Source organism: Suricata suricatta, chromosome 9 (assembly GCF_006229205.1).
Source record: "Suricata suricatta isolate VVHF042 chromosome 9, meerkat_22Aug2017_6uvM2_HiC, whole genome shotgun sequence".
Lineage (NCBI taxonomy): Eukaryota > Metazoa > Chordata > Mammalia > Carnivora > Herpestidae > Suricata > Suricata suricatta.
Window position 1 is genome coordinate 20,644,777 of NC_043708.1, and position 27,419 is coordinate 20,672,195.

At 36.5% G+C, this 27,419-nt stretch overlaps 1 protein-coding gene across 2 annotated transcripts in view; it reads right to left on the reverse strand.

Moving 5' to 3' along the window:
* Positions 1-27,419, reverse strand: part of TSHR (thyroid stimulating hormone receptor) — a 151,102-nt gene that overhangs the window by 49,922 nt on the left and 73,761 nt on the right. For both annotated transcript variants that reach the window (XM_029951564.1, XM_029951565.1), the window contains exons 2-3: positions 15,998-16,069; positions 10,969-11,043 (exon numbers count right to left, since the gene is read on the reverse strand). In XM_029951564.1, the coding sequence (XP_029807424.1) occupies positions 10,969-11,043; positions 15,998-16,069 (147 nt within the window). The remainder of the gene's footprint in view (positions 1-10,968; positions 11,044-15,997; positions 16,070-27,419) is intronic.

The following is a 27,419-nucleotide window of genomic DNA, read 5'->3' on the forward strand; positions in this document are numbered from 1 at the left end:
TAAATAAACTTTTTTAAAAAGGTGATTTTCCAAATTGCCTGGAAAATGCATATGACTAATTGCATGATTATTTAATGATCAGGACTGAGACTGGTACTTTTGAAATCCCTAATAAATCCATTTGACTCCATTTAACGCAACAGTGAATATTAAATCTTATCACATTATCTGCCATATATCACACTTTTAATCTACTGAGTGACAGAATTTTTATTTACTTGTGATTTTTAAAAAATCCACATAAAAGTAAAAATATTCTCCTAATTGCAGCCTTTTCTTTATTTCTGTTTTTAATTCAAGAGATATGGTTTTGCATTGGTTTTGGAGATAGACACTCTTGGTTTCAAATTCTGACTCCGAAACTTTTTAGCTGAGTAAATTAGGGCACGAGCCCTGTGAGGTATGTATTACCAACTTCATTTTGTGTAGTGGAAACTGAGGCTTAGTGAGATTAAGTGAGAGAAGACATGTGAAGCACTTTTAGCAGAGTGCTTGCCCCTAAAAGGTATTGAGTAATTGTAGCTGCTATTATTAGGGTAACAATGGCAACAATCTGTGTACAATTGAAAACATGAAAGAGAAGATGGAAGTGGCCAGGTTTCATCACTTCACAGATGTAAGTCTTTATCAAATGTATATTTTGGGGCCCAAACTGTATCCCAGCAGAAGTTTAAAGCCCAGGAGAACTGATTTACATCCACGTAGGGCTCTCAATAACTTAGAAAGAAAACTGTCATTCTTGTAGTTTTCTCTACATCGTCAATGTCTTTTACCCATTGTTAACTAATACATAACTGCTACCTCTTCTGGGTATCTGTTGTTGTAGAACAAATTACCCCAAACTCAGTGGCTAACAACCATTTTACTATAGCTCACAATTTTGTGGATTAGGATTTCGAGGATTGTAAAGTGGGCTTTTCTTCTGCTTCATGTGGCAACCCCTGGGGTCACCGGTTGGTATTTAGCTGGCATCTGGATCAATATAGAGATCCAAGGTAGCTGTGCTGCTATGCCTGGCCCTTTGAAGGTGACAGCTAGAAGGCTAGGCTCAGCTAGGCCCTTCTCCATCTCCCTGCAATAATCCAGAGCCTCTCCATATGGCCTTCCCTTCAATAGATTTTACATAGTGGCTTAAGGCTCCAAGCATCTCAAGTGAAAGCTGCCAGTTCTCTTAGAACCTGGGCCTGAAGATGCCTGGTGTCACTTATGCCGTCACTTATGGATGTATTGAACAAACATTTCAAAATGTGAATAACACCAGAAATCCAGAGGCCCAGGAATTTTAGAAAACCAAAAGCTGGTTAAATACAAAGAAAATGTCACCTAGGTATATTATTTTGAGAACCAAAGATCTAAAGCCTTAAAAGCAGCCAGAAAAGATGGCATGTTCCCTATAGGGCAACAATGATAAGAATAGGAATGACTACTTATCAGAAACAATCGAGGCCAGAAAACAGTGAAAGATATCTTCAAAGGGCTGAAACGAACTGCCTTGTTAGAAGTCTATCCCCAGCAAAAATAATTTTCAAATATTAAGGTAAAATTATCTTCAGATAAAGATAGCTGACAAAATTGTTGCCAGGAGAACCATGCTAACAGGTGAAAAGAAGTCCTTCAAATGTGAGGAAATGATTGAATCAATGGAAGGAATGAACCCTGAAAACATAAAATATGTGAGTATATATATGAAACTAGTGTTGCTTCAGTCAAATTCTCTGAAAGTCAATTAACTTTAAAAAATACAGTAATGTACTATGGGATTTATAACATTTTTGGAAAAAATATGTGGCAGAATACCACCAAAGATGGGAAGAGGTAAATGCAATAATAATTTTAAACATTTCTTACATGTCATGGTGCTGGTATAATAAACCTTCTTGATAGACTATGATAAATGAAGGATGCGTTTTGTAGTCCCTTGAATAACCAGAAAAAAATATTACAAAGAGCTAAAAAGTTAAAAGGTAGAAAAAAATTTAAAAATGAAAGCAAAGACAACCTGATTAATCCAAAAGAAGACAAAGGAGGAACAAAGGAACAAAGAAGATAAATAGAAAATAAATTGAAAATGGCAGACTTCAACTGTATCACTAATTGCAGTAAATGTAATGGAATAACTACTCCCATTGAAAAGCAGAGATTGTCAGACTATATATAAAAGCATGGTCCAATTATATAAAATATATTTTACATATAAAGACATAAAGTTATTGCACTCATTTTTTACTATGAAATTATAGTTGTTATTTCAGAGAATTTGTGCAAAGATTAAGTGAGTAAATATGTGTTGAACATTTAGCATAGTGTTGGGACATAGTACTTTCTCAATTAGGGACACCTAAACACATATTGTGTACACACATATATCAAATGTTCTATCAGTCAGATTTTTCATTAATTCAGACTGGCCTTCTCTTTCAATTCATTATTTTAAAGGAACATGGTCAGAATACAACTAATTGTTCTGTTTGGGGGCTTTAACTTGATGGTTTCTTTGCAGTTTGATGTGGGTGATTTCCACCTAAAACATACTACCTTCTGGAAACTATTATCACACATTTGTATTATCACAAATTTTAGTAAGTTCTATAGAGGATTCAGTGATAGATTCAGGAGGAGAGTCTAATGTAGATGGGAGGGTAGGATCCAGAATATGTGTAAATAATATTCAGGAAGAAAGGATAAACAGTATAGTTGAAATGGGCCATGAGAGAGATTAAAGAACTTGGTAGATACTGGTAAAAACACTTGACGGCCTTCAGGTGGGGAAGATCTTGGATTGTCCAAGGAATTAAAGAACATGAGTTCACAGGAATAGAGATGAGGAGATAGAGGTGGGCAGGGGCTGTCTGCAGGCCTAGGCCTGGAAGTTTCCATTGAAAACCTTGCATTTATCCTAAGAGCAAAGTCAGTCTGGCTATTGTGCAGAAGTGAATTAGAGGAATTCCAAAAAGGAAACATTAGTTAAGATATGAAAGTACTGTATTCCAAGCAAAAATGATCATGGCTTGAGCAAGGGTCATGGCAGTGGAGAAGAAGGGATACACTTTTTATATATTAATAGAATTAACAGTATGTGGTGAAGGATTAGAGGGGTGATGAGGAAGGAAGGTATAGCAATACCCCTCGGCATCTGGAATTTGCAATAAGATGAATAGAAGTGTAATGTCTGGATTAGCAAACACTGGAGAAGCGGTGGATTTCAGAGGAAGAGGTAGGTTTCAGTTGGGGCATTTAAGTAGTGACATACTTGTAAGACATCTGAGAGGACAAGGGGACCAACAGGTAAATGGCCCAACAATAAACAGAGAGGCCTGGACTAGGTATGTCAATTAGAAAACAGTTGGATAAGGTCACATGGGAGAGAATCATAGAGTAACAAGACAAGAAGACCCAGCACTTAGACATATGGAACCCCAACGTTTAAAAGTGAGAAAGCAGAATGAACCAGGAAAGAGAATGAGAAAGACCGACCAGCATGGTAGAGGAGGACCAGGAGTGTGGAATCACAGAGGCCAAGGGAAGAGGGTTTGGATAAGAATACAATGAGAGGTACCTGGGTGGCTTATTTGGTTGAGCTCCTGACTCTTGATTTTGGCTCAAGTCATGACCCAGGGTGATGGGATGGAGCCCCACATTGGGCTCTACATTGAGCATGGAGCCTGCTTGAGATTCTCCTCTCCCTCCCCCTCTCCTTCCCTCCCCCTCTCCTTCCCTCCCCCTCTCCTTCCCTCCCCCTCTCCTTCCCTCCCCCTCTCCTTCCCTCCCCCTCCTCCTCTCCTCCTCTCTCCCTGTCCTCTCCTCCCTCTGCCTCTTTCCTTCACTTGTTCTCTCTCTCTCTCAAATAAAATAAAAAAGAATAGAATGATCTACTACTTTGATTCCTGTGAGTAGATAAGATGTAATTTAGCACAAGGTTAGCACAGGGTTAAATGTAACTGTATTTATTGCATGAATAGGTAGCTTTTTATCTTTGGAATGCCAGAGTTAGGTCACCATCAATTTTAGTGCATATTTTCTAGCATCGAAATTCCTATCACAGAGTACAGTCTAAGCATGAACTGGGACGTAAACTCAGAGGAGTAATATAGTACATTAGCAGGAGAGGTTTGAAAAAGCAGTGAAGGGGTTGTTAGAAGTGGGGATGATGAGCTGTAAGTCCTTCCATAGCCCTAACTCAGCCTATTTACCAATTCACACAGCCGAAAGGGAGAGAGAGGGCAGCTGAAGAAAGACATCCATGAAGCAGTAACATGTTCTTTAACTGCTAATGTTCTTACTGAGGCTTTTCAGTAAGTGTTGGCAATATGCATCGACATGTGCCATTAGCACTTAGTTCAGTGTCTATGCTTGAAGCAAATCCAACTTGATGAAGGGCTCTGTTTCCTAAATAAATTAGAGGGCTTCAGTTCTCTGCTAAGAGTCCTAGGGAAGTTTGGCTGATGGTGCTATGCTGTTTATAGATGAAACAAATCATTCTTTATTGATATTTTGAAAGCAATTTAAAAATGTTTGTTTATATTTGAGAGAGAGACACACACACTGAGAGAGGGAGACACAGAATCCAAAGCAGGCGCCAGGGTCTGTGCTGTCAGCACAGAGACCAATGTGGGGCTCAGACTCATGAGTGGTGAGATCATGACCTGAGCCCAAGTCAGGTGCTTAACCTACTGAGCCATCCAGGCGCCCCTCTTAATGAATGATATTTTGTCTCTTGCTTTCTTGTCTATCTCCACTCTTTGAGGGAGGGAGAGGGATTCTTCAGCTCTGCTTTTCTCATGTAAGTAGTGCAATGTTTTGTTTCTGGTCCTTGCTTAATAAATGATTACAAACTAAAGGCATTAAGCATTTGGGTGGTAGGAGCCCAAAAGTCTTCACTATTTTGTGTCAACTAAAATCATTTGCAGATATGTATTAGGCAAATCTGGAGAATGCAAGACGTGTTATTCTCGTATTTTTTGAGATCTTAGACTCCTAATACCTCACATACATAAGTGAAATATCCTCTTAAACATCCATTTCTAAACTCATCCTCCTTTTAGTTTTTGTATTTAATAGTTTTCTTTGCTACACAAAGTTAACACTTTTTGCTCAGAGGGAGAAAATTGATATTTCTAAGAGAAATGTTAACAAACAGAATCTTTATGAGGAAAAGGCCATAATAAAAACAAAACAGTTGATTTTGAGAGCTGCAGGATATATACGGAGTTTTGTCACTAATTCATTTCTTTGACTTTTTCAAAGGGAGGCTCAGGGACTCAAAATGGTGTAGTAAATGAGCATTGTATTAGGAGTCTGGAGATTTGATTTTGAATTTAAATCGTTGTTTCACTGACCTAGATTCTCAGTTCTTTTGGATATTGTACTTCCTTTAGTTTCAATTTGCTGTTCCTTAATAAATTTCTTGTGACAGATACATAAATAATTGATTTTCAGCCTTCATTTTTAATCTATGTCTTTTTAAAGCTGTACATTTTCTTTGACTGTGACTTTAACTGCATCTCATGGGTTTTGATTTGTTGTATTTTTATTGTCACTTAGTTAAAATTGTTTTCTAGTGTCTATTGTGATTTCTTCTTTGACCCATGGTTATTTAGCAGTGCATGTTTTATTAGTGAGAGAACATACTTGATTTTAATTTTTTGTAAGCCATTGAGTCTTGCTTTCATGGCTCTGCATATGGTCAAATTTAAAAAAATATTTTTTTAATTAAGTAAACTCTACACCCAATGTGGAGCTTGAACTTAAAACCCCAAGATCAAGAGTCACACGCTCCACTGACTGAGACACACAGGCTCCCCTGTATAAGGTCAATTTTAATAAATGTTACATGTGTCCTTGAAAAGAATATGTACTAGGCAAATGTTGGATACAATATTTTATACAAGTCAACGAGGTTAAGTTTGCAAATTATGTTGTTCAAACCTTATTAATTTCTTATCAGTATTATTTACTTTTTTGTTATGCATATACTATAAGCTAAAGCCCTATTAAAAGAAATCCCTACTATAATTGTGGATTATCCCTTTTTTTTAGTTATATCAATTTCTGCTTTTACATGGTTTGGAGGTATGCTCTTAAAGATAGATATTCAAATTTAGAATCATATCTCTCTATAGTAATTCTTTTTGTCATAATAAAATTTCCCTTTTTATAAATAATAAGACTTCATGGTCAAAATATGTTGGTATATTTATATCAACTTTCTCTTAATTGTTGTTTGTGTGTTAATATTTTTATCCTTACACCTTCAGTCTTTTTATATCATTGTGTTTAAGCAATGTACAGTTGAATTTTTGTTTTATTAACCTATCTGGAAATCTTTATATTTTAATTAGAATAGTAAGTCCTTTTACATTTAATGCAGTTAATGTAAATATTATTTGGGGTTAAATCTATTTGTTTTAGACGTTCTTTATTTCTTCTAATTTCTTGCCTTTTTTTGTATTAATTAATGTTATTATTTTGTTCTTCACTATTAGCTTGTTAGTTATCCTTTCTTTTACAATTATTTTAGTTGTTGCCCTATGGATTAAAACATGTATTTATTATTTATAAAAGTCTAATGTAAGTTAGTACTGTTACCACTTCTCAGACAATTCAAGGACCTTAGAACAATTTAACACCATTTATATCCCTCCCATTCTTTATTTGCTATTGTGTATTTTATTCTGTGGATTTAGTCCTTGCTTTGCATGGTTCCAATATGCATAATATTCAGTTACCATTATTTAGTTAAATTTAAATAATAGCTGCTCCCGACTACATGGTTCAAATTTTGGCTATCATAATATATTGTGTGAATACTTGCACCAACTCTGCTGCCAGCTCTTCAATCTGTGCGTCACTATGTAAATAACATGTGTATCGTGATAGGTGACCGATTATTCAAAGTCATTGGTCACCAGTCACTGAGCATCTGTTATCCAGTTCACGTACAAACAGTACCACTGTGCAGCTGTTTTCGCTCCTTGTCTTCCAATTATGTCTGTCGCGTTATGAGCCCACGTGACATTTTAGAAAAGTCGAGAATTGAAAGAAGGAACTGACCAGCAGAGATGAAAGGGCAGCAGAGAAATAAAATGTGATAATGTTGGAGGTTTGAATTAAATGTAAATGGAGTCATAGAAGAAATAGCTGCGCATGCGAATGTCAATACTTCCACCATTTGAGAGACTAGATATTCAGTCAAAGGAACTTGTGAAGGCGAGTTATTGACACTGAGAAAAGTGATTGTAAATCAAAGGATGAAGATGCCTCCCCAAAAAAGATACTGATTAAAAAAACAAAATTCAATTAAAAGAACTCTTAGAAATATTTTATGACATTAAAAGAGCAGAGAATTGAATATTAGAAACGGATCCAGACTTAGAAAGAAGTGTGACAATTTGCCAAGACATTGACCTGATGTTCTTGTAAGTTACACAGCAAAGAGAAAAAGGCATGTACTGTTCAAACTACTCTTGATACATTTTTTATAAAGAAATAAAACATTTTAATTCTAAACTGTAAAGTTTAAAATTAAGTGTGCTAAATAAGTACCAGTGTACTATTTTTCCTTTCTCTATACATTTATAACCAAGAGTAAGGAAGATTTTACTGTTTTGATAAACATTTTAAAAAGTCACAAAACAATAGTAATTTTTTCGTTGATTATTAAGGTCACTTTGCATAGTTTCAGCATGCAGTTTTACAATCCTACACCCATCATGCAGCACAGCACAAGAATTGCTCATTTATTTTTTTGAGAGAGAGAGAAGAGTGTGATCAGGGAAGGGGAAGAGAGAGAGGGAGACCCAGAATCCAAAGCAGGCTCTGACATAGGGCTCAAACTCTCAAACTATGAGGTCATGACCCAAGCCAAAGTCAGATGCTCAACCCATTGAGCCCCAAGAATTGCCTGTATTTTAAAACCAAAGAGATATTTTTTGTTTTGTGCAGTCCAAGTTCATTTATATTTACCTTTTCTGTTGCTTTTCCTTCTGTACTTCTGGGCTACTATTTAGTATTATTTTCCTTTAATCTTAAAATTCCCTTTAGCAGGTTCTTCATATGAAGAACTTTTGTTTGCTTGAAATGTTTTGCTTTTGCCTTCATTTTCAAAGAAACTGACATATATTTACTATTGTTATTTTTGTTGATCTTGTCATAGATATCTTTCTATGGCTTTTATAGATTGTATCATTTCTGTTGAATGAACAATCAGCTATCAGTCTTATTTCTACTTCTTTGAAAGTGTATATGTGTGTTTCTCCCCCTTTTGGCTGCTTTTAGTGATTTTCACATTGTCTTTGGTTTTTATTTTTATTTTTTTATTAAAAATTTTTTTTAAATATTTATTTATTTTTGAGGCAGAGAGAGGCAGAGTGCGAACAAGGGAAGGGCAGAGAGAGAGAGGGAGACACAGAATCTGAAACAGGCTCCAGGCTCTGAGCTAGCTGTCAGCACAGAGCCCGACGCGGAGCTAGAAACCACAAACCGTGAGATCATGACCTGAGCCGAAGTTGGATGCTTAACCGACTGGGCCACCCAGGTGCTCCTGTCTTTGGTTTTTAATACCTTTACTGTGATGTGCCTTGATGTGATTTTCTTTGTATTTATCCTATTAAGGTTTGTGGTAATTATATCTGTGACTTGATGTCCTTTATGAGTTTTACAAAATTCTTTTCAAATATTGCTTCTCTCCTTCTTTCTCTCTTTTTTTTGGGGACCCAATTATAGGTATGCCAGACCTATTTTACTGTGCCATATATTTTTTATTTTCTTTTTCTCTCCATACTTCAGGCTGGATATATATAAATATAGATATAAATATAAATATTTATGTAAATATGTAAAAATTATATACATGTTTTATGTTGATTTGTATATCTTATATAACCTATAGATTGTATAATTTTTATATATAAATATATGCTTTCTATATTATATATTTATATTTATATAGTTTATATAAATATATAATTATAATATATATTTTTAAGTTTATTTTGAGAGAGACAGCACAAGTGGGGGAGGGGCAGAGACAGAAGGAGACAGAGAATCCCAAGCAGGCTCTGCACTGTCATTGTGGATCCTGATATAGGGCTCAAACTCATGAAACAGTGAGATCATGACCTAAGCTGAAACCAAGAGTTGGATGCTTAACCAACTGAGCCACCCAGGTGCTATGGTTGGATATATTTTTCAGACTTAATCTTCCAGGTTACTGATTCTCTTTTGAGCTGTGTCTAATCTGTTGTTAAACTCTCATTTGGATTTTATTTCAGTTATTGAATTTTTAAGTTCTTGTTTCTATTTGATCCTTTTAATAGTTTCTAATTCTGTTTTGAAATCCTCTAATCTTTAAATTTTTGAATATATTAATTATAGTTATTAATTAAAGATCTGTGCCTAATAACTCCAAAATTCTAATATTTGAATTTCCTGCCATTTTCTGTTGTTTGTTTTCTTCTCCTGCTTTTTTCCCATATGTTCTTGTTTTGGTTTTTTCTGTGCCGCGTTGTTGGTTTTTTTTTTGCCAGGCATTCGTCTTTGTAAGGGTTGATCTGTTTCCCATTTTTCCATATTTCTGTGATGACGCTGTTTAGTGGTCCCAGCTAGAATCTTGGGATGTTGGTTTATTGAGGAACCTTCCTCCTTCAAAAGTCCTGAACTCCAATTTTTGATTCACTAGCCCTGTGAGATTGCCTAAACCTCTGTTCAGCCCAAGCCTCCCAGTTGTTGATTACAATTCACAGAGCACCCCAAGAGGAAACCAATTAAATGTTGTTTTGGGGACTTGCTTCTTTCACCTTAAATCCTTGCTGCCTTCATATACTCACATACCTTTAAACAGATTTTTTTCAAACAGCTTCTCTAGTTGCTTTCAGAGTAATGATCTGATGGAAGCTTGCCTGCAATAGCTAGAAGCAACATTGTGAGCCTCAGTGTTCTTGAAGGCAGCAGAATGCAGTGCAGAGGGTAAGAATTTTTGAGTAAGACATTTATGGTATAAAGATTCTGCTCTTATCCTTTAGTAACTACGTGACTAAGGAAAACATATTTGTCCTTTATGAATTTGTGTTTTTCTTACATAAATAACGGAAAAAATAATCTCCACTTAATAGGGTTGGTCTTTTGAGCCTTACATGAGGGTTAAATACAGAACATGAAACATAATGTCTAGAACATACTAAGTATTTATAGATAATAAGTATTTTTGTTTCTTCAAGAAAATAGTTAATGTCTCATAGTAGTTCATAAAATTAAATGGCTGCTTAGAAAGATATAATGTGATTATGTACCACTTTTAATCAATTGTAATGGACTAGAGAAATAAAACCAGAATAATTATTGACGAAGTGCACTGCCTGGTTTTAACATGGGAGGCATGGTGCTTAAGGCTTACATGCATTGTATCATTCAATACTGACGCTAACCATATGAAGTTAAAACTCTTACTAGCCTTATTTTACAAATAAGGAATTTGAGGCTAGGAAAGATTACATGATTGTACAAGGTTAGACAGTGGGTGGACAGAGAACCCAGGGCTCCAACCCAACTATAATCAACTCCAAGGCCAGAATTTGTACCCCCACTCCTGTTCTAATCTTAGGAAACTACATTTCTCTTCTACATTTTCCTAACTGAGGAAAAAGGTTAGATCTGCAGAATCTGGCACGGGCCTGGAATCAAGTTTGTAGCCAGTAAATATTTATTGACGCATTGACATCCACACCAATGAAATCTGCGGACATGGTAGTAATAGAATGAAATGACAGTTTAAGAAGAGAACTTCCAGTTTTAACTTTACTTTCAACCATTGAAATGGGATTTTGGATGGATTAACAAACTGTGAGAACAAATTAAGAATTTATTCAGACACAGAAGTTTTGAACCATGGTTAAAAAACCCAGCTGTTACAACCATTTGGAGCCCAGAATTATCGGTCAAGACTGGCTATGGTGGGGTCTGTGCTGTACTTACATGTGAGTCATTTTACTCAAATTGTAGAAGGAATGTGATTCCAGCCGCTGCAGGGTTGCATCTATTGACAAGTAGCTGAATATCACAAAAATATAATGCAAAGCAGAAAGTTAGTAGGGTTGTGAATGCCATACATACTTCAACATACTGATCTTGATGACACTTCTTTGTCAGGGGCTTCCCTGACCAGACAACAGGTACAACCCTCATGATTTCTGCCTCATTATTGCTACAATTGGTTATACTTTTTTCAAATCCTGTGATACCTGAAAGCTTCCCAATTCATTAGGTCCTATCCGTCCTTAAGGTCTCATTCAACTGACTCTTCTTTCAGAAGCTTTTCCTGAATTTCCCGGTGAACTTCTCCTTTCACTAATTATCACAGGGCAAGTTTCGAATTGTTTGGACATTGTCTGATCAGGCTATATGTTCTCTGAAGTGGAGAGCAGTGTCTGCTTTGGGCGGCCTCTGAACTTTGAGTGTCTCTCACAGTGCCTGGCATGTAGTAGAGCTCAGTGAATGTGTGTTAAGATAATGAACGAACAATGAATTACTCAAAATAACAGAACATGAAAGTAATTAGAAAAGAACATACTAATAAAAAAAGAGGCATTTTTAACAGTGTATCTAATAGTGTGGTGTTAGAAATATAGTCTCAAAGAAGAATGAGAAATTTATAATTCTCTAGTGGAACATTCCATAGGGTGGTGACTACATGTCCACTCAGGACTTCTTTAATTTGATTAAGCTGAACATTCAAGACTGTTCTTGAACTTTGTAAGCAAAAAATAACTCAAATAAAAGCTTTAAATATTATAAAAGAGAAAATAGAAACTTCTAAGTACAACTTGTCAAATACATAAGGAATACTGTTTCAAACAGCCTCCACAAATTCCATCTTGTTATGAGAATGACTAATGCAGCCAAATTCAGTGACTGCTTTTTATCGAGAGGTATCGCTATAATATTTGGGAAAATTAAGGATTAATAGATGGTGTTCACCTGTTATCATAACAGAGATTCTCAACACTGGCCACACAGTTAAACTACCTAGCAGGCTCTTAAAACATACAAACGTCTAAGACATGATCCAGGATAATTAAATCTGAGTATGAGCGATGATGTGCAAGTACTTTATTTAAAAAAATTTTTATCTTTAAATTTTGAATTAAATCTGCTAGTTAAATGTTTTCATTAATACAATGTTTATAAGAGGAGCTCTGACTGTTATATTTGAGTCTTTAGCACGTCATTGGAAATATTCTAATGGTCTTCTACTTTGTCTTTTATCTATTCTCTGAATAAGCGTCCTTTGATTTATTGGGTTACCTAAGCCATTGCGACTTGTGGATAACATTACATAAATTCTTTTGATCCAACTATATTTTTAACATAGAGGGAACAATGAAAGACATTGAAAAGTTTAATATTTTGTGTAAAGGTTACAGAGATTTATAATGGACAAAGCTGAGCCATTTGAAGGAAAAGATTAATTTCGAAGGCTGCAAACTTGTTTTCCTAACTTTATGTCATACCTCTTGCTCAAATTTTCTCCTGAATTTCTTAGTTTAGAAGTGTGAAGCTCTCTCAAAGGGTTACTAGAATGGTCATTCTGCCCATGACATAAGAAGTTCCAGTTTCTCCAACTGAATGATACATTCTTCAAGGGCTCCTATAGCTCCGTTGAGAAGACAACATGTAGGAACCATTTTTTTACTGAGATGACAAAAGTGATTCTCTGCTTGCTTATCCCTTTTTTATAAACAGGAAAAATCAGATCCCATCTCCTAAATTTCTTCTTAGCATGTAAGTCTTATGTAATCACTAGGGTGACCATATCATTTATCATCCAAACTAGGATATTTTTTGTGAGTTACACAGGGTGCTTTAATAATTATGCATGGACAATAGGTGGGAATTTGTACTGTCCCTTTACAAACCTACCTAGGATCACCCAAATGATTTCTCTCTTGCTCCCTAGACAGACCAGACCTTTAACCATTACTTATGTGTCTCTGCACGCTTTCATTCAACAAATATCTATGGAATATTTACTCTGTGTCAGTAAGTTGGGCATTGACAAAACAGACCTGTTCCTCAGCTTCAAGGAACTCACATTAATGGGTGATATAGGTACATAAATGGGATTAACATATACAGTGATAAGTGCTCTGATGTGGTTCAGGAAATATTTAACCCAGACTGGAGACTCCAGCATATTCTCCATGAAGGAAGTCTTAACAGGACCTTCACACCTGCCTGGGTGTCCTGTGGATCTCGCCAACCTTCCTTTTATTGCCCATCATTTTTATTTCAAACTTTCTCAGATTTCTAACTCTCCTAACTTCACCCTCAATAATTAGCAGATAATCTTTTAATAATTTGTAGGAAAGATTGAGACCTTAGTATGAGAATTCCTTGAATTCTCCACCAATAAGCCTGTTAATACACCTGCACGGCCTCATCTCTTACTTTCTTGTTATAATGTAAAAGATGACGATTGTCTTGTACCAACTCAATCCTTTTATTTGGATCCCATCCATTCCTGCTTTCTCAGGGACCTCCAAATTGTTTGTTCTTCACTCTCTTTAGCCCCTCCACCTCTACTGATGCCTTTCCCTGGTCCCAGTTATATCTGCCTGGAATGAATTAAAAATCATGTGTATGTCCTGATATCTGCTGGACATACAGCTTGCTTGATGCCTCAAAGGTACCTCAAATTCCATATGCCCCAAACTGAACTCCTAACTTTATCCCTGACCCTCCACAGCAAATTCACACAAAACCTCTCTATCTCAGCTAATACGCTCATCAACCATACAGGCGTCCTGGTCAGACACTTGGATGACATTCTCCATCTCTTCCCATCTCCAAATCAATCAACTTTGGATTTGTCAGTTCTCTTATTTATTTCTCAAACCTGGCCACTTTTTATTTTCTCTCAACGATCATCATTCAGTTCACCATCCCCTCTTCCCCAAGGACACTGCATCAGCCTCCTCACTAGCTTCCTGTCTCTAGTCTTACTCCATTTGACTCCCTTTCCACAGCACAAGGGAATATTTCTAAAACACCTGATTTGCCACTTGCCTGCTGTAACTATTCAGTGGCTTGGACCTTACGGAAGATTTCAAATACCTTTACACGGTTCACAAGGCCCTGCATTTGCTTATTCCCCAGTTTTATTTTTCTCTACTGCCCTTCTCCCCACTTAAGCTCCAGACTCAACAAATTTATTCTAATTTAACTGACTGTTCAGCTTTTCCCTTCTTCTTGGAGCTATCTTTCTACTTCCCCCATCCCTCCCCCCCACCCCCCACTCCAGATCACAAGTTAGGTGTCATTGCCTCCAGGAAGCCCTCTTTGATCACACTCTCCATCTAGGTAAGATGCTTCTTATATGAGTTATAAAGCACTCTCTAACTGCATTATAGTACTCTCCCTCTCTTAGGAAGGAGAGTGGAAGCTCCATGAGTATTGTCAGCTGTTGTATGTGAAGCATTTAACAAAGTGCCAGGCACAGAGTAGGGCCCTATAAATATATGTTGAATGAATGAATAAAGTAATAGTCAAGCTATTGGGACATCCAATCAGAGACACCAAATAGGAAATTATATAAGAAGATGAGAAGAGGAATTCAAGGTGTTTAGCTCCTAGGCCACTAAATGGTGGTGCTGTTAGAGGGAGAAGGAGGAACAGTTTAGCAGAAGATGAGTCTATTTTGTATATTGCTGTTTGAAGTGACTGTGGACATCAAGATGATGATACTTGGGAGGGAGCTCTGATTCAGGCCTGTACTGTAGGAACAAGGCAGGTCTAGAGAGACTCACTTAGGAATTGACTGTATTGGGTAACAGTGAAGCCTAAGGAATGGGAGTGTCCATTCAAGGAGAAGAGGGTATAAAGGAACTGGGACAAAAGAAAGAATGAACTGATATTTAAGGAATTGAATGAAATGAAATAGGAAGTTAGGAAAGGAGACTGAGGAAGAGTAACTAAGGTAAGATATTAAAAAGAAGGGTGTGAGGGCAATATCAAGGAAATCAAAAGAGACTATGTTTGAAAAGGGAAGGGCTGTTCAAGAAAACCAGTCTGCAGAGATGTTTTGCTGGAATGGTTTCTCAGCCTCAGCCCTCTTGATGTTTTGGGCTAGAAAATTCTTTGTGGTGGAGGATAGCCTGTGCCTCGTCAGGTGTTTAGCAGAGCCTTTGCCTCTATCCATTCTATGCCAGTAGCACACTCCTTTCTACTTGTAACAACTAAAAATGCCAAATGCCCATAAAATGATGCAATAGGCACTCAATAAATGGTCATGAAATGAATAAATTGAGCCAAAAACAACACAGGTTGCTCCTGGTTGTATTGTCATTGGTGTACCTGAATTATCTTCATGGCTTGTCAGGATCCATTAACTAAAATGAGGCCCTGGTTATTTCCTATATAGTTATACTCTGTCAACTCAACATGGAAGTCTTTTTTATCCTTACTCTTGAGTGCATAGCTATTTAGTTTTCTAATGTTTAGAATCATTTGTGTGTGTGTGTGTGTGTGTGTGTGTGTGTGTGTGTGCATGTACCCACATGTGTGTTTTAATGAGAGAAGTCTGAAATCCTTAGCTACATTTCTGGCAAAATGTAAGCATCTGTCCTACTGGTAAAAAGGGAATCAAGAATTGGTAACTAGGAGAGATGGACTAGTGATAGACATATAAACCTGTTTATGGGAGAGATTCCCAGCTAACACTTTGCCACATCCCAAAATATATTAAAATACATTGAGAATTATTAAATTGTCAAGATCAGGTGAATTTAAGTTAGAAGTAGGTATAAGAAGTAATTTAGGAATTTGGGGTTAGAGATGTAGCAACAACAAAAAAACATCTTGTACATCAACTTTTCAAATACATTGTAAATATTATTGACTTATCCACATATAATGTATAACAAGGATTTTTCTTGATAGAAACATTTAGAAAATAACATGGCACGGTTGCAAACTTCCCTTTATATTAAAAAAAAAAAAGACTTACATCCGGGAAATATTGGGCAGACTTGAAAATGCACGACTGGGAATGGTTTTCAGATGAGTCTCTATAAACTTCCTATGAAGATAACAGTGACACAGTTAGAGTTTTAATCATTGGACTTTTCTAATAAGTCACCTTAATTATGAACAATTACATATTGAGAGGCATCCTGGTCCTTATGACATCCATTTTATCATACATAACCAACAACATTAATACTCAAGGGAAAACAAAGTTTCCCCCCAATAAACCAAGATATGAGAGTGAAATTTAAATGCAGAAAACAAAACTTCAAATGTCATCTTTAAATTTGCAGTAAACCAAATGCCTTAGGTAAATCATATTCCAATTATTAACTGGAGGACAATATAACATATTCATGTTTCTGAGGACTACTGAATTCTGAATTCATATCATTCATTCATACTGAATTCTGAATTCATATCATGCACATGTCAATGGAAATGTCTTGGAATGCCATTGGAAAATATATTAAGAACACATTAAGAGCATTAAGTGTATTTGATATTTCTTAAAGATTAAAAATAGTGGTATGGTTACAATCTTTTTGCCCTAACAAAAGTCTCTCCAACCATTACCTTGATCTTATCATCTACTTGCTGCAGTTTGAAAATAACTGACTGACAAGGAGCTAATTATCAGGGTTGTAGCATCTTTGTTGTATATGCAACTTAAAAGTTGTGGCTTTTCTTCCAGTTTGCTTTTTTGGACACTTTTCAGAAGGCCAAGATTATTTCCTTATATAGGTAATAAGACATCTCAATGTATTTCAGTATGTCAGTATTCAGTATTTAACCTGTTTACCAAGGTGTTCCATTTTTTACTTCCTTTTTTGGCTACAGCAACTGTTTGAGAGAATCCTGTGTGGAAGAAGGTGTCCTAACTCATTTTACAAAAAGACAACACCTCATTACACTTACTGTCTTCTCCATGGGTCTGTTTTTGTCATATAAATATTCATAATCACACATCATCCATTTATTTCCTTACTTACAGAAATTAGACTAAAATTGTGTGTTTCCCTCCTAGGCTGCAGCAGTTTTTTTCTCAGCAATCTATTTCCTTGATCTCTGCATTCTTTGAACTACTAATTTTTGCAGTGATTTACATGCGTTTGAAACTTCTGGTTTCTGGTGCAGCAGGTCAGGAGCCTGGAGAAGGGAAGACATGGGGCAAACCACTGTCGGCAAGGTTGGAGAGCGAGGCAAATAAAGGGAGTCTCAGACTCACAGAGTGGAGACTGATGTGTGGAAACCTCAGAGGGAAGCAGTGTCAGGATAGGAAACCTGAATTGGGACTGATGAATCCTGGAGACACAATGCTGACAGATCTTCAGGGGGACCCAGTTCCAGGGGGACCGCCACAATTTTGTGAGATCTACCTCTAGACCTAACAAGGTTCTAATAGTCAACAGTAGAAAAAATAGCTCTCTGTGCTTCTGGCAAAGAGAGGGGAAATGAACCACTTGGAAATATAGCAGAGCACTTTGTTTTTCTTAACAAGGCCTGCCTTCAGGGAAAACTATTAGCCAAGTCCTAACTGACTAGAGGAAGGGAAATACCCAACTCTAGATCACTCTAGGCATCCTATTCTATTTAAAGGGAGGGGGGGGGAAATGCAAAACAGTGTGAGGTTCATGGTGAGACACGGTCTCACTAAAAGACCAAGACCTAAACACAGGACTGTAGAATGCTTCCCTTCCCCCAACACTTCACCATCACATTACTAATGGCCTCTTTACAGCAATTCCTTTTACATAGTACATCTTGTTTGTCTGTCAAGACATAATATCTGCAATTTGTTCAATCAATGCATCAGTGGGACCAAATTAGTTTATAAAAGGATCTATTAACTTGTATTAACTTGGAGGAGAGGAGGTGATGTGAGTGACAAAAGGGTAGGTTGTCAGCTCTTTACAATACATAATATTTCAGCATGAAGCCCAATGTTGCCTTAATAGGGTTTCAAAAATTTAGGTCTCATAAATTACCCATCCTTTCTCATAGGTCTCTCACTTACATTCCCTTAATTGGATTGATTAAAACCTATTGGTCCAGATCCAAGATTCTGAAGTTAAAAATAAGAGCATAATAACTTACTCAATTAAAATCTCCCAATAAAAGTGGGCCATACCAAAGGAAAACAAGGATCAGATACACACCTGTTGGGTATCACGAATGGAGATTGAGTTTCTCAAGCTCAAAGATATTCCTGCATAGAGAGCACGCTCTCAGGCATGGATCTTGAGGGATACTTATTGTAAAGTTCTACACACTGCTTATAGATAATGTGGACTCGATTTGTAACTTCACTGGCTAAACATTTGGGTGTTCAAAAGTAAATCACCTATTTAATTAAGAAGAAAATTAGAGTAAGTTTACAATGGTTATGTAAAAAGTTTGACTTGGAACAGAAATATTATCTAAATGTAATTTAATAGCCTTTGGGTAAAAGATTCAAATAATATTTATATCCTTTCACAATGTATGAATTTCTGAAATATATAATTCATGGATCTTGAGTTCTGTCTTCCCCCGTCACACACACAAACACATACAAACTTTAAGTTGGAACAAAGATCTTTTTCCTACTACTGATTTCGTTGCAGTTTATGGAGTTCAGGACCCACTATCCCCAAACATGGCAATTTAGCATGTTGAACATTTTAAGCTGGAGGAATCTGAGAAACAGCAGGTGCATTAAGGACTCTGTCTCTGATCCCCCTTCTGCTCTGAAGCAGATCATAAGCCCCTCATGTGAACGGTGACCTGACTATATCCTTATCTCTGAAAACACCAAGAGACTCTGAATGAACAATGAATAAGCTTCCTTCAGTTTACTACCCTTTCATTCTACCACATTTTCCCATGACTTTCCACTCTTCATCAAAATAGCACAAAAACACTCGGGTTTGATCACCTCTTTGGGTCTTCATTTCTTTATGAAGGATTCCATGACACATAAAATTGTTTTATTAAATAAATTTTTATGTTCCTCTCTTATTAATCCATCTTCTATTACAAAGCCCCAGCTGAGGAACTAGAAGGATAGAAGGAAAAACATACTCCTTTCCTCCTCTACAGTTTCTGGTGATGAGGATTGCAGTAAAAGGCTGGGTACTCCATCACCTTGGAGACTGCAGCTGAGGTCGGGGACACCTGGCAGAAAGCCGGCAGAATGTAAGAATTCTGAACATGTCAGTTTTCTGGATCTTTGTCTTAGTTGGAAGAGGAAGGTAAACATTTCTCCTTGCCCTTTCCTTTCCAAATTCAGGTTAGCAACAAAAATATTTGTACTTGTCAAATCTTTGGATAGTGACCCTTTTGAGTTTGTTTTAAGTACCCATTGTTTATTGATCCTTTCCCTCCCAGGGTCAGCTATTGTTTTCCTGTTTAGGTGTTTTGTTTTGTTTTGTGTTTTGAGAGCCTTGCTTGGCTTTTTGTCTGCCAGGCTATGCAGATCTTCAGTTGCCTTTTAAGAAATTTGCCTAGGAAACAAAGATTTTGTGTTTTATCACAGTAATTTCCCGTGCTTCATGTTGTCTTCATAAGATCTTTTGATAACTTATGAAAACCTAGCCTTCATAATATTAAAAGAGTAGAGGGCGGGGCACCTGGGTGGCTCAGTCGGTTAAGCATCGGCTTCGGCTCAGGTCATGATCTTGCGGTTTGTGGGTTCGAGCCCCGTGTCAGGCTCTGTGCTGACAGCTAGCTCAGAGCCTGGAGCTTGTTTTCAGATTCAGTGTCTCTCTCTCTCTCTCTCTCTGACTCTCCCCTGCTCACGCTGTTTCTTTTTCTCTCACAAATAAATAAAACATTTAAAAAATTAAAAAAGAGTAGAGGATATTCTTGACAAGTTCCCCCAAATCAAACTCTAAATAAAGTCTTTCTGACTTGAACTAACTTTGAGCTTTTCCAGAGGATTCCTGCAAAGCAGACTTTAAAAAAGCCTATATAATCAATCAGTTTTCTTCTTGTACTTGTATAAATAATTGGGCCAAGTTCAATAAGACTAGAGTTATTTTTCCAAATAAAAATAGTCTTTGATTATCCTTGGTAGAAATGGAAGTGCCTGTAGAGAAAAATTATGTTGCAGTAAAAAGTATTACCCACCCTGGTGAATGTTCATAGTCTTTGAATTATTTTCCATCTCCTTGTAAATTAGATCCTGTCATTTGGTAAATTTTGTCAGTTGTTAATGTATCCGATTTTTCTCCCACCTTCCCGACTTGACATCACCAAAACCAAAAACTACTCATTTGCCAAAGCCCTGTAAGTCAAAGCTGGATGATAATAGACACTTTGAGGGAATCACCGTAACAGGGCATGTCCGGGTACTCTTTGTACTTATGGCTTGGGAGTCACTCAAAAATTTCCCTGGAACCTCCAATGCCATCACCAGAGATACTCACACTGCAACCCCCCCCCCCCAAATTGTGACTCCCTGCCTTTTCTACCCTTCCTACAGGTGCTTTGAGCCCAACATCTAGAAATTGTGACTGCCCTCTGGGTTCAAAAACTAAATTTATAGTTTGTTGGAACCATTAATCTTTGTTTTTCTTTTATTTCCATAGAAATGTCCTTCATTAAATGCCTGATTACTAACACCATTAGAAGCCTAACTTAAGTGGGTGCCCTTGCTCCCACCCATATCACCACCTTCTGAAATGAAACAACTCTTTAGGATTGACCTATTCCTAGGACTGAGAAACTGGTTCACGGAACAGGGGATGATCTACCGGCAAGGATTCTGGATTGTCAAACTTATTGGGGAAAATTTCAGATGAGAGAATAATGGGGTTTAAAACATGATACCCCCAAATATAATACCTTGGCATACTGAATATTTTAAGTTGGAGGGATTTGAGAAACAGTAGGTTCAGGAAGAACTCCCTGATCTCCCTTCTCCCCTGAATCATAAAAGACTCTCATGAGAGGCATCCTCTCTACACCCAGAGGAAAAGAACAACGTTATTTTTAAAGACAGAGGGATGCCAAGGGGAATCTGAACAGCTAGGCTTCACTAGGTTTCCCCCAGTTTACTATCCTTAGCTCACACCCCGTTGTCCAATGACATGTACCATTACCTTCCATGCTTTATTCAACCTAGCATAAAAATGTCATTTCTTCAAGTCTTCATTTCTTCATAAAGGCTCCCATGTCATGTAAAACTTAAATAAGTATGCGTTTCTCTTGTTAATGTGTCTTTGGTAATAGAGTCCTAGCTGAGAAGTTAGAAGGGCAGGAAAAGATGTTTATTTTCCTCTACATAGCATAACATGTTTTAAAAGACAAAAATGTTTGAAATGCTGACATTTTACTCATTCTTCTCAGCCAGGTTTTTCACCAAAGAAAGCTCACCAATACAAATGGGCTAATAAGGATTATGGATTTCAGAACCATGATACGATGATTCTGAGATACAATATGCACAATAAATCCTGAATAAAAGTGAATGGGAGAATGCCAAGAACTCTAGCCCTAGGTGAAAATTAATGATCAATTATTAGTAGATGAACTTAGTTATTATCATGATGGTTATAATGTAGCCTGAGACAGAAGACTGATTTCAATAATGTTAAATGAAATGAATTAGTAGAATAGGAACTGATCACTGAAATTGCCAAATTGCAGTTCGTACATTTTAACCTGGACAGTAATGAGGGGGAGGGTCACAGGGAGGGTCACAGTGCAGAGCCCAACTTGGCTGGAACTCATGAACTTGTGAGATCATGACCTGAGCTGAAATCAAGAGTTGGACATTCAACCAGCTGAGGCACCCACACGCCCCACTTCTCTAATTTTTAAAATGTTATTAGCCTGATTAACATTATGAAAACATGTAGGAAGAGTTTTCTTCCAAAGTACCTATTTCTTGTGAAATAAAGAGCAAAAATAATTGGCCCTGAATGTGGCATCTAGCGAATTAAATAACAAAGAGAGCATGTTTTTGTTTTTGTTTTTGTTTTTTTTTAACAGAGCCTTTGTTCCATTTTCCCACAGTAGTCTTACTATAAGCTGAGGATCCTGGAGAATAAATTATTGTGATATGTGGATACCTTGTAGATCCCTAGGAGATCCCAGATGCATGAGCCTTAAAACTTACAGAGGTTTCATTGTTGTTCTGTTAGGCAGTAATTTTGTAGCTAGCGCTAACTGATAAGGGGTTATATCAACCTGTTTCTCTGTGCCTTCACACAGACAAGCAGCTGCAGGTTCTTTCCATTGTCTACATTTTCAAAAGCAAAACACTGAGTCAAAGAATTTTGTAACATTGTAACTACTGCTTTAAAAACAGACTGTAGGGGGGAAAAGCAAATGGTTATGATTATTTGACTAGAATATTTTAATTTACCTTCAAAATAAATTTTGAATATTTGTGGAAGAGGAAAAAGACATACCTAAGTATATATTCTGTTGACAAAAACATTAGAAAAGCTTCAAGGTGTTCTACTGTCCAAAGAATTTCCATCAAAATCGTATTTATTTCAGTTGAAAATATACTAAGTACCATGTACTAAAGAGACATAGTTTTTTATTTGCCTTTGATGGTTTACAATGAGAAGGCAGTGATTATTCTCTCTATAATAAAAAAAACTCAGAAAATGTGCCGCATAAAAATAGTGCCAGTATTTACTATTAATGACTAAGGCATCACATACAACTCATTGGGGAAAGAAGTTTATCGTTTTATAGCCTAAGTGGGGTAGTAAACAAGTTGGCTTTAGGATATGGAAAGACTATTTAATAATAAAAATTTATATTCAAAATTTTATTTTATAATAAATAAGAGAATAAATAGTTAAGCTCATGATGTAATTTAATTTTCTATGAGTTATTTAACCAAGAATGATCCAGGAAGTTATGACTTGGAATCAAATGTTTCCTTTCGGCCTTGTCAAATGTCTGCATTTAGAAGATATAATGCAGAAATAGAAATGCATGTGAAGTGCCAGTAATGGACTTGAAGATTTGCAGAATAGGATGCAGTTTTAAGGACTGTCTTTTTTGTTCTTACAGGAGCAATGGGGGAGGGAAACCTGGTTAATGCTAGTAAAGGGAACAGACAGTTCTCTATGTTCCAACAGCAACAATTTGTGCTATTAAAATTTTTTCGCATGATGGTAGGCTCATTTCACTGAAACTTTAGCAACATGCAAATCTAATCAACATCCCAACATTTTGTTTTGCGCAAGTTCTCTGTATTCACAAATACACAGTTTTATGTATGTGTGTACATGTGGATGTGACGTTTAGTTAACTGATGCTGCATGGGAAACATGCCCTTACTTATTAAAAATGTAAATTATGAATGGATGAGCATAACTGAATTTTACTGGGCTGAGAAGCATGGTTGATTTTCCTCGCTGTGGCTACGCTTGTGTGCGCCAGAAACACCAACTTCTCACTTAATCTCTTGGCAATCAGGCTGAGAATATTTTCTGATTTTGCATCAAGCTTGTTTGCTGAATATAAGCATTTGGATTTCAAAGGCCTCCTTTTGTATTAAATACCTATATCATCAATTACCTGATATCTCACTGAGATGTATCAAGTGTATAACGCTGAGCTAGTCAATGTGACCATAGAAAGCACATAGAAAAAGAAGAAATTGTTACAAATAAGCCAGATAGTTAAATACTGTGAAATTGTGGATTATAAAATGGACAATATTATAATAGAACAGATCAATGAAACCAGGAGCTGGTTCTTTAAAATAACTAATACAATTGATAAACCTCTAGCTATACTTATTGAAAAGAAAAAAAGGAAGGTCTCAAAATCACAAATGAGGGAAAAGAAATAATACCACCGATATACAATTATAAAAGAATATTATGAAAACCTAGATGCCAGCAAGGTGGACAGCCTAGAAGAAAACTCCTAGAAACACATACATCACCATAACTGAAACAGAAAGAAACAGAAAACTTTAACAGACTGATAACCAGAAAGAAATTGAATCAGTAATCAAAAAACTCCCAACAACCACAAGTCCAGCACCAGATGGCTTCACAGGTGAGTTCTACCAAACATTTAAAGAGTTAATACCGATTATTTTCAAACTATTCCAAAAAAATAGAAAAGGAAGGAAAACTCCCAAAAGAATTCTATGAGGCCATCACCACCCTGATACCAAAACTAGGTAAAGACACCATAAAAAAGAGAACTGCAAGGCCAATATCCCTGAACAGAGATGCGAAATTCTCAACAAATCGTTAGCAAACCAAATCCAACAATATGTTAAAAAAATCATTCACCATGACTAAGTGAGATTTATTCCTGGGATGCAAGAATGGCTTAATATTCACAAATCAATCAACATGATTCATCACATTAATATAAGAAAGAATAAGAATCACCTGATCCTTTCAAGAGATGCAGATAAAGCATTTGACAAAGTACAAAATCTATTCATGATAAAACCCTCAACAAAGTAGGTTTAAAGAGAACGTACCGCAATATAATAAAGGCCATATATGAAAAATCCACAAATAATGCATTCCTCAATGGAGAAAAACTGAGAACTTTTCCTTTACAGTTAGGAACAAGACAAAGATGTCCACTTTCATCACTTTTATTTAGCATAGTACTCTAAGTTTTAGCCACAGCAATCAGATAACAAAAGGCAATAAAACACATACAAATCGGCAAAGAAGAAGTCAAATTTTCACTCTTTGCAGACAACACAACACTCTATATAGAAAACTGGGAAGACTCCACAAAAAACTACTACAACTGATAAATGAATTCAGTAAAGTCTTAGGGTACAAAATCAATGTACAGAATTGGCTGCATTTCTATACATCAATATGAGAAGCAAGAGAAAGAGAAATGAAGAAATCAATTCCATTTACAACTGCACCAAAAATAGTAAGATATCTAGGAATAAACCTAACCAAAAATGTGAAAGACCTAAATGTCTGAAAACTATAAAACCGTGGTGAAAGAAATTGAAGATGACACAATGAAATGGAAAGACATTCCATGCTCATGGATTGGAAGAGTCAATATTGTTAAAATGTCTGTACAACCCAAAGCAACATGCACGTTTGACGCAATCACTATCAAAATACCAAGAGCATTTTTCACAGAGCTAGAACAAATAATCCTAAAATTTGTATGAAACCACAAAAGACCCCGAGGCCAAAAGCAACCTTGAAAAAGAAAAGCAAAGCTGGAGGCATCACAATCCTGGTCTTGAAGTTAATAGTACAAAGCTGTCGTAATCAAAACAGTATGCCACTGACACAAAAAAAGACACCTAGATCTATGAAATAGAATAGAAAACACAGAAATGGACCATAACTGTATGGTCAATTAAACTTTAACAAAGCAGGAAAGAGTATCCAGTGGAAAACCAATGTTTCTTCAACAAATAGTGTTGGGAAAACTGGACAGAAACATGCAAAAGAATGAAGCTAGACCACCTTCTTATATCATATACAAAAATAAATACAAAATAGATTAAAGATCTAAATGTGATACCTGAAACCAAAAATATCCTAGAAGAGAACAAAGGCAGTAACTTCTTAGCAAGAGACACACTCTTACATACAGAGAACAAACAGATTCTTACCAGAGGGGAGGTGGGTGGGTGGATGGATGACATAGGTGATGGGGATTAGGCAGTGCACTTGTGATGAGCACCGAGTGTTGTATGGAAGTGTGGAATCACTATATTGTGTATCTGAAACTAACATTACAGTATATATTAACTAACTGGAATTTAAATAAAAAAAATTTTAAAGGTAAAGTGTAACTGCTTTGCCAACAAACTTAAAAAATAATAGACTCTCTCCATCATCCCAGAAAGTTCCCTTGTGCCCCTTTCCAATCACCAACCAGCCCCTCTCAGAAGATAACCCTCATTCTGCCACCACAGATTGCTTCCTTTTTAACTTCACATGAATCTGAAGCCACCTATTTGTCTGGCTTCTTTTGTTTAATATAACATTTTTGAGACTCCTTCACATTGTTGCATGTGTCAATAGTTCCTTTTATTGCTAATTATAAATATGTACACATTGTTTATTCATTCTCCAGTTGATATTTTTCCAGTTTGGGGTCATTAAGATGAAAGCTTCTCTGAACATCCACATGCAAATCTTTTTAGGGGCATATACAGTCATTGCTCTGAGGTAAATACCTAGGAATGGGGTATATGGATCATAGAGAAATGAGTACTTAACTAGAACAGAAACTGCTGGTTTCCAAAGGGATTGTGCCATGTTCACTCTTAGCAGTAATGGGTGGGAGTCCCAGTTAACTCCACATTTCCACCAGCACCTGGTATCATCAGTCTTTAAATTTTAGCCATACTGGTAAATGTGTACATATAACATTCTTGATTGGTGTTTTTATTGCTAATGGATTTGGAGAAAGGCACAGTCAAATAAAAAAAGAAAGTATATTTGAATGCCCAAGTGTGAAGGTTAGTTTTATGTATCAACTTGACTGGGGCATGGAGTGCCCAGATATTTGGTTAAGTATTATTGTGGATGTTTCTGGATGAGATTAACATTTAAATCATAGACTGAGTAAAATGGATTGCCCTCCCAAAGGTGGATGGACCTCATCTAATTCATTGAAGGCCTGAATACAATAAAAGACTGCATAGGAAAGAATTCTTTCTCTCTGCCTATCTTCAACCTTGGTCACTAGTCTTCTCCTCCCTTTGCACTTGGGCCAAATTGAAACTTATCGAGTGGGCCTCCTGATTCTCAGGCTTTTGGACTCATACCGGAACCATACTATCCGCTGTCCCGTGTTTCTAGCTTTCTGACTATAGATCTTAGACTTGTCAGCCTCCGTTATCACTTGAGCTAATTCCTTATAGTAAAATCAATCTCTCTGTGTCTTTCTGCCTCTGGTTTCATTACATATGTATATACCTCCTCTTAATTCTGTTTCTCTGAAGAGCCCAGACTAATAAGACAAGTTTCTAAATTGAAATAGTAACCAACACACAGCACTCACTATGCCAAACACTATAAAAGTGTATTACATCTATTATTACATCTTCCTAACAGCCCTGTGAGTTAGGGTATACTGTTATCCCCAGTTTACAGATGACAATCTGAGATACAGAAAGGTTAAATAATTTGGTAAAAGCTACACAGCTGTAAGTATGAGAGCCAGGTTTCACTCACAGGGAAAAAAAGACAACAGATTCTTTAGTATATTCTACTGCTATTCAGGAAAGTGTAGAACATGGGATTGCTATGAAGATTTAATAAATTATTATTGGAAGCCCTTAGAACAGCATAGGCATATTATGAACACCTAATAGGTGTTTTTGTTAAAGAAACAAAAACATACAAATCTGCCGGCCAATTTATTCATCGATGATGAGAAATACAACTGTCATATGGGCCAGAATATTCATGATGACATGTCTATTT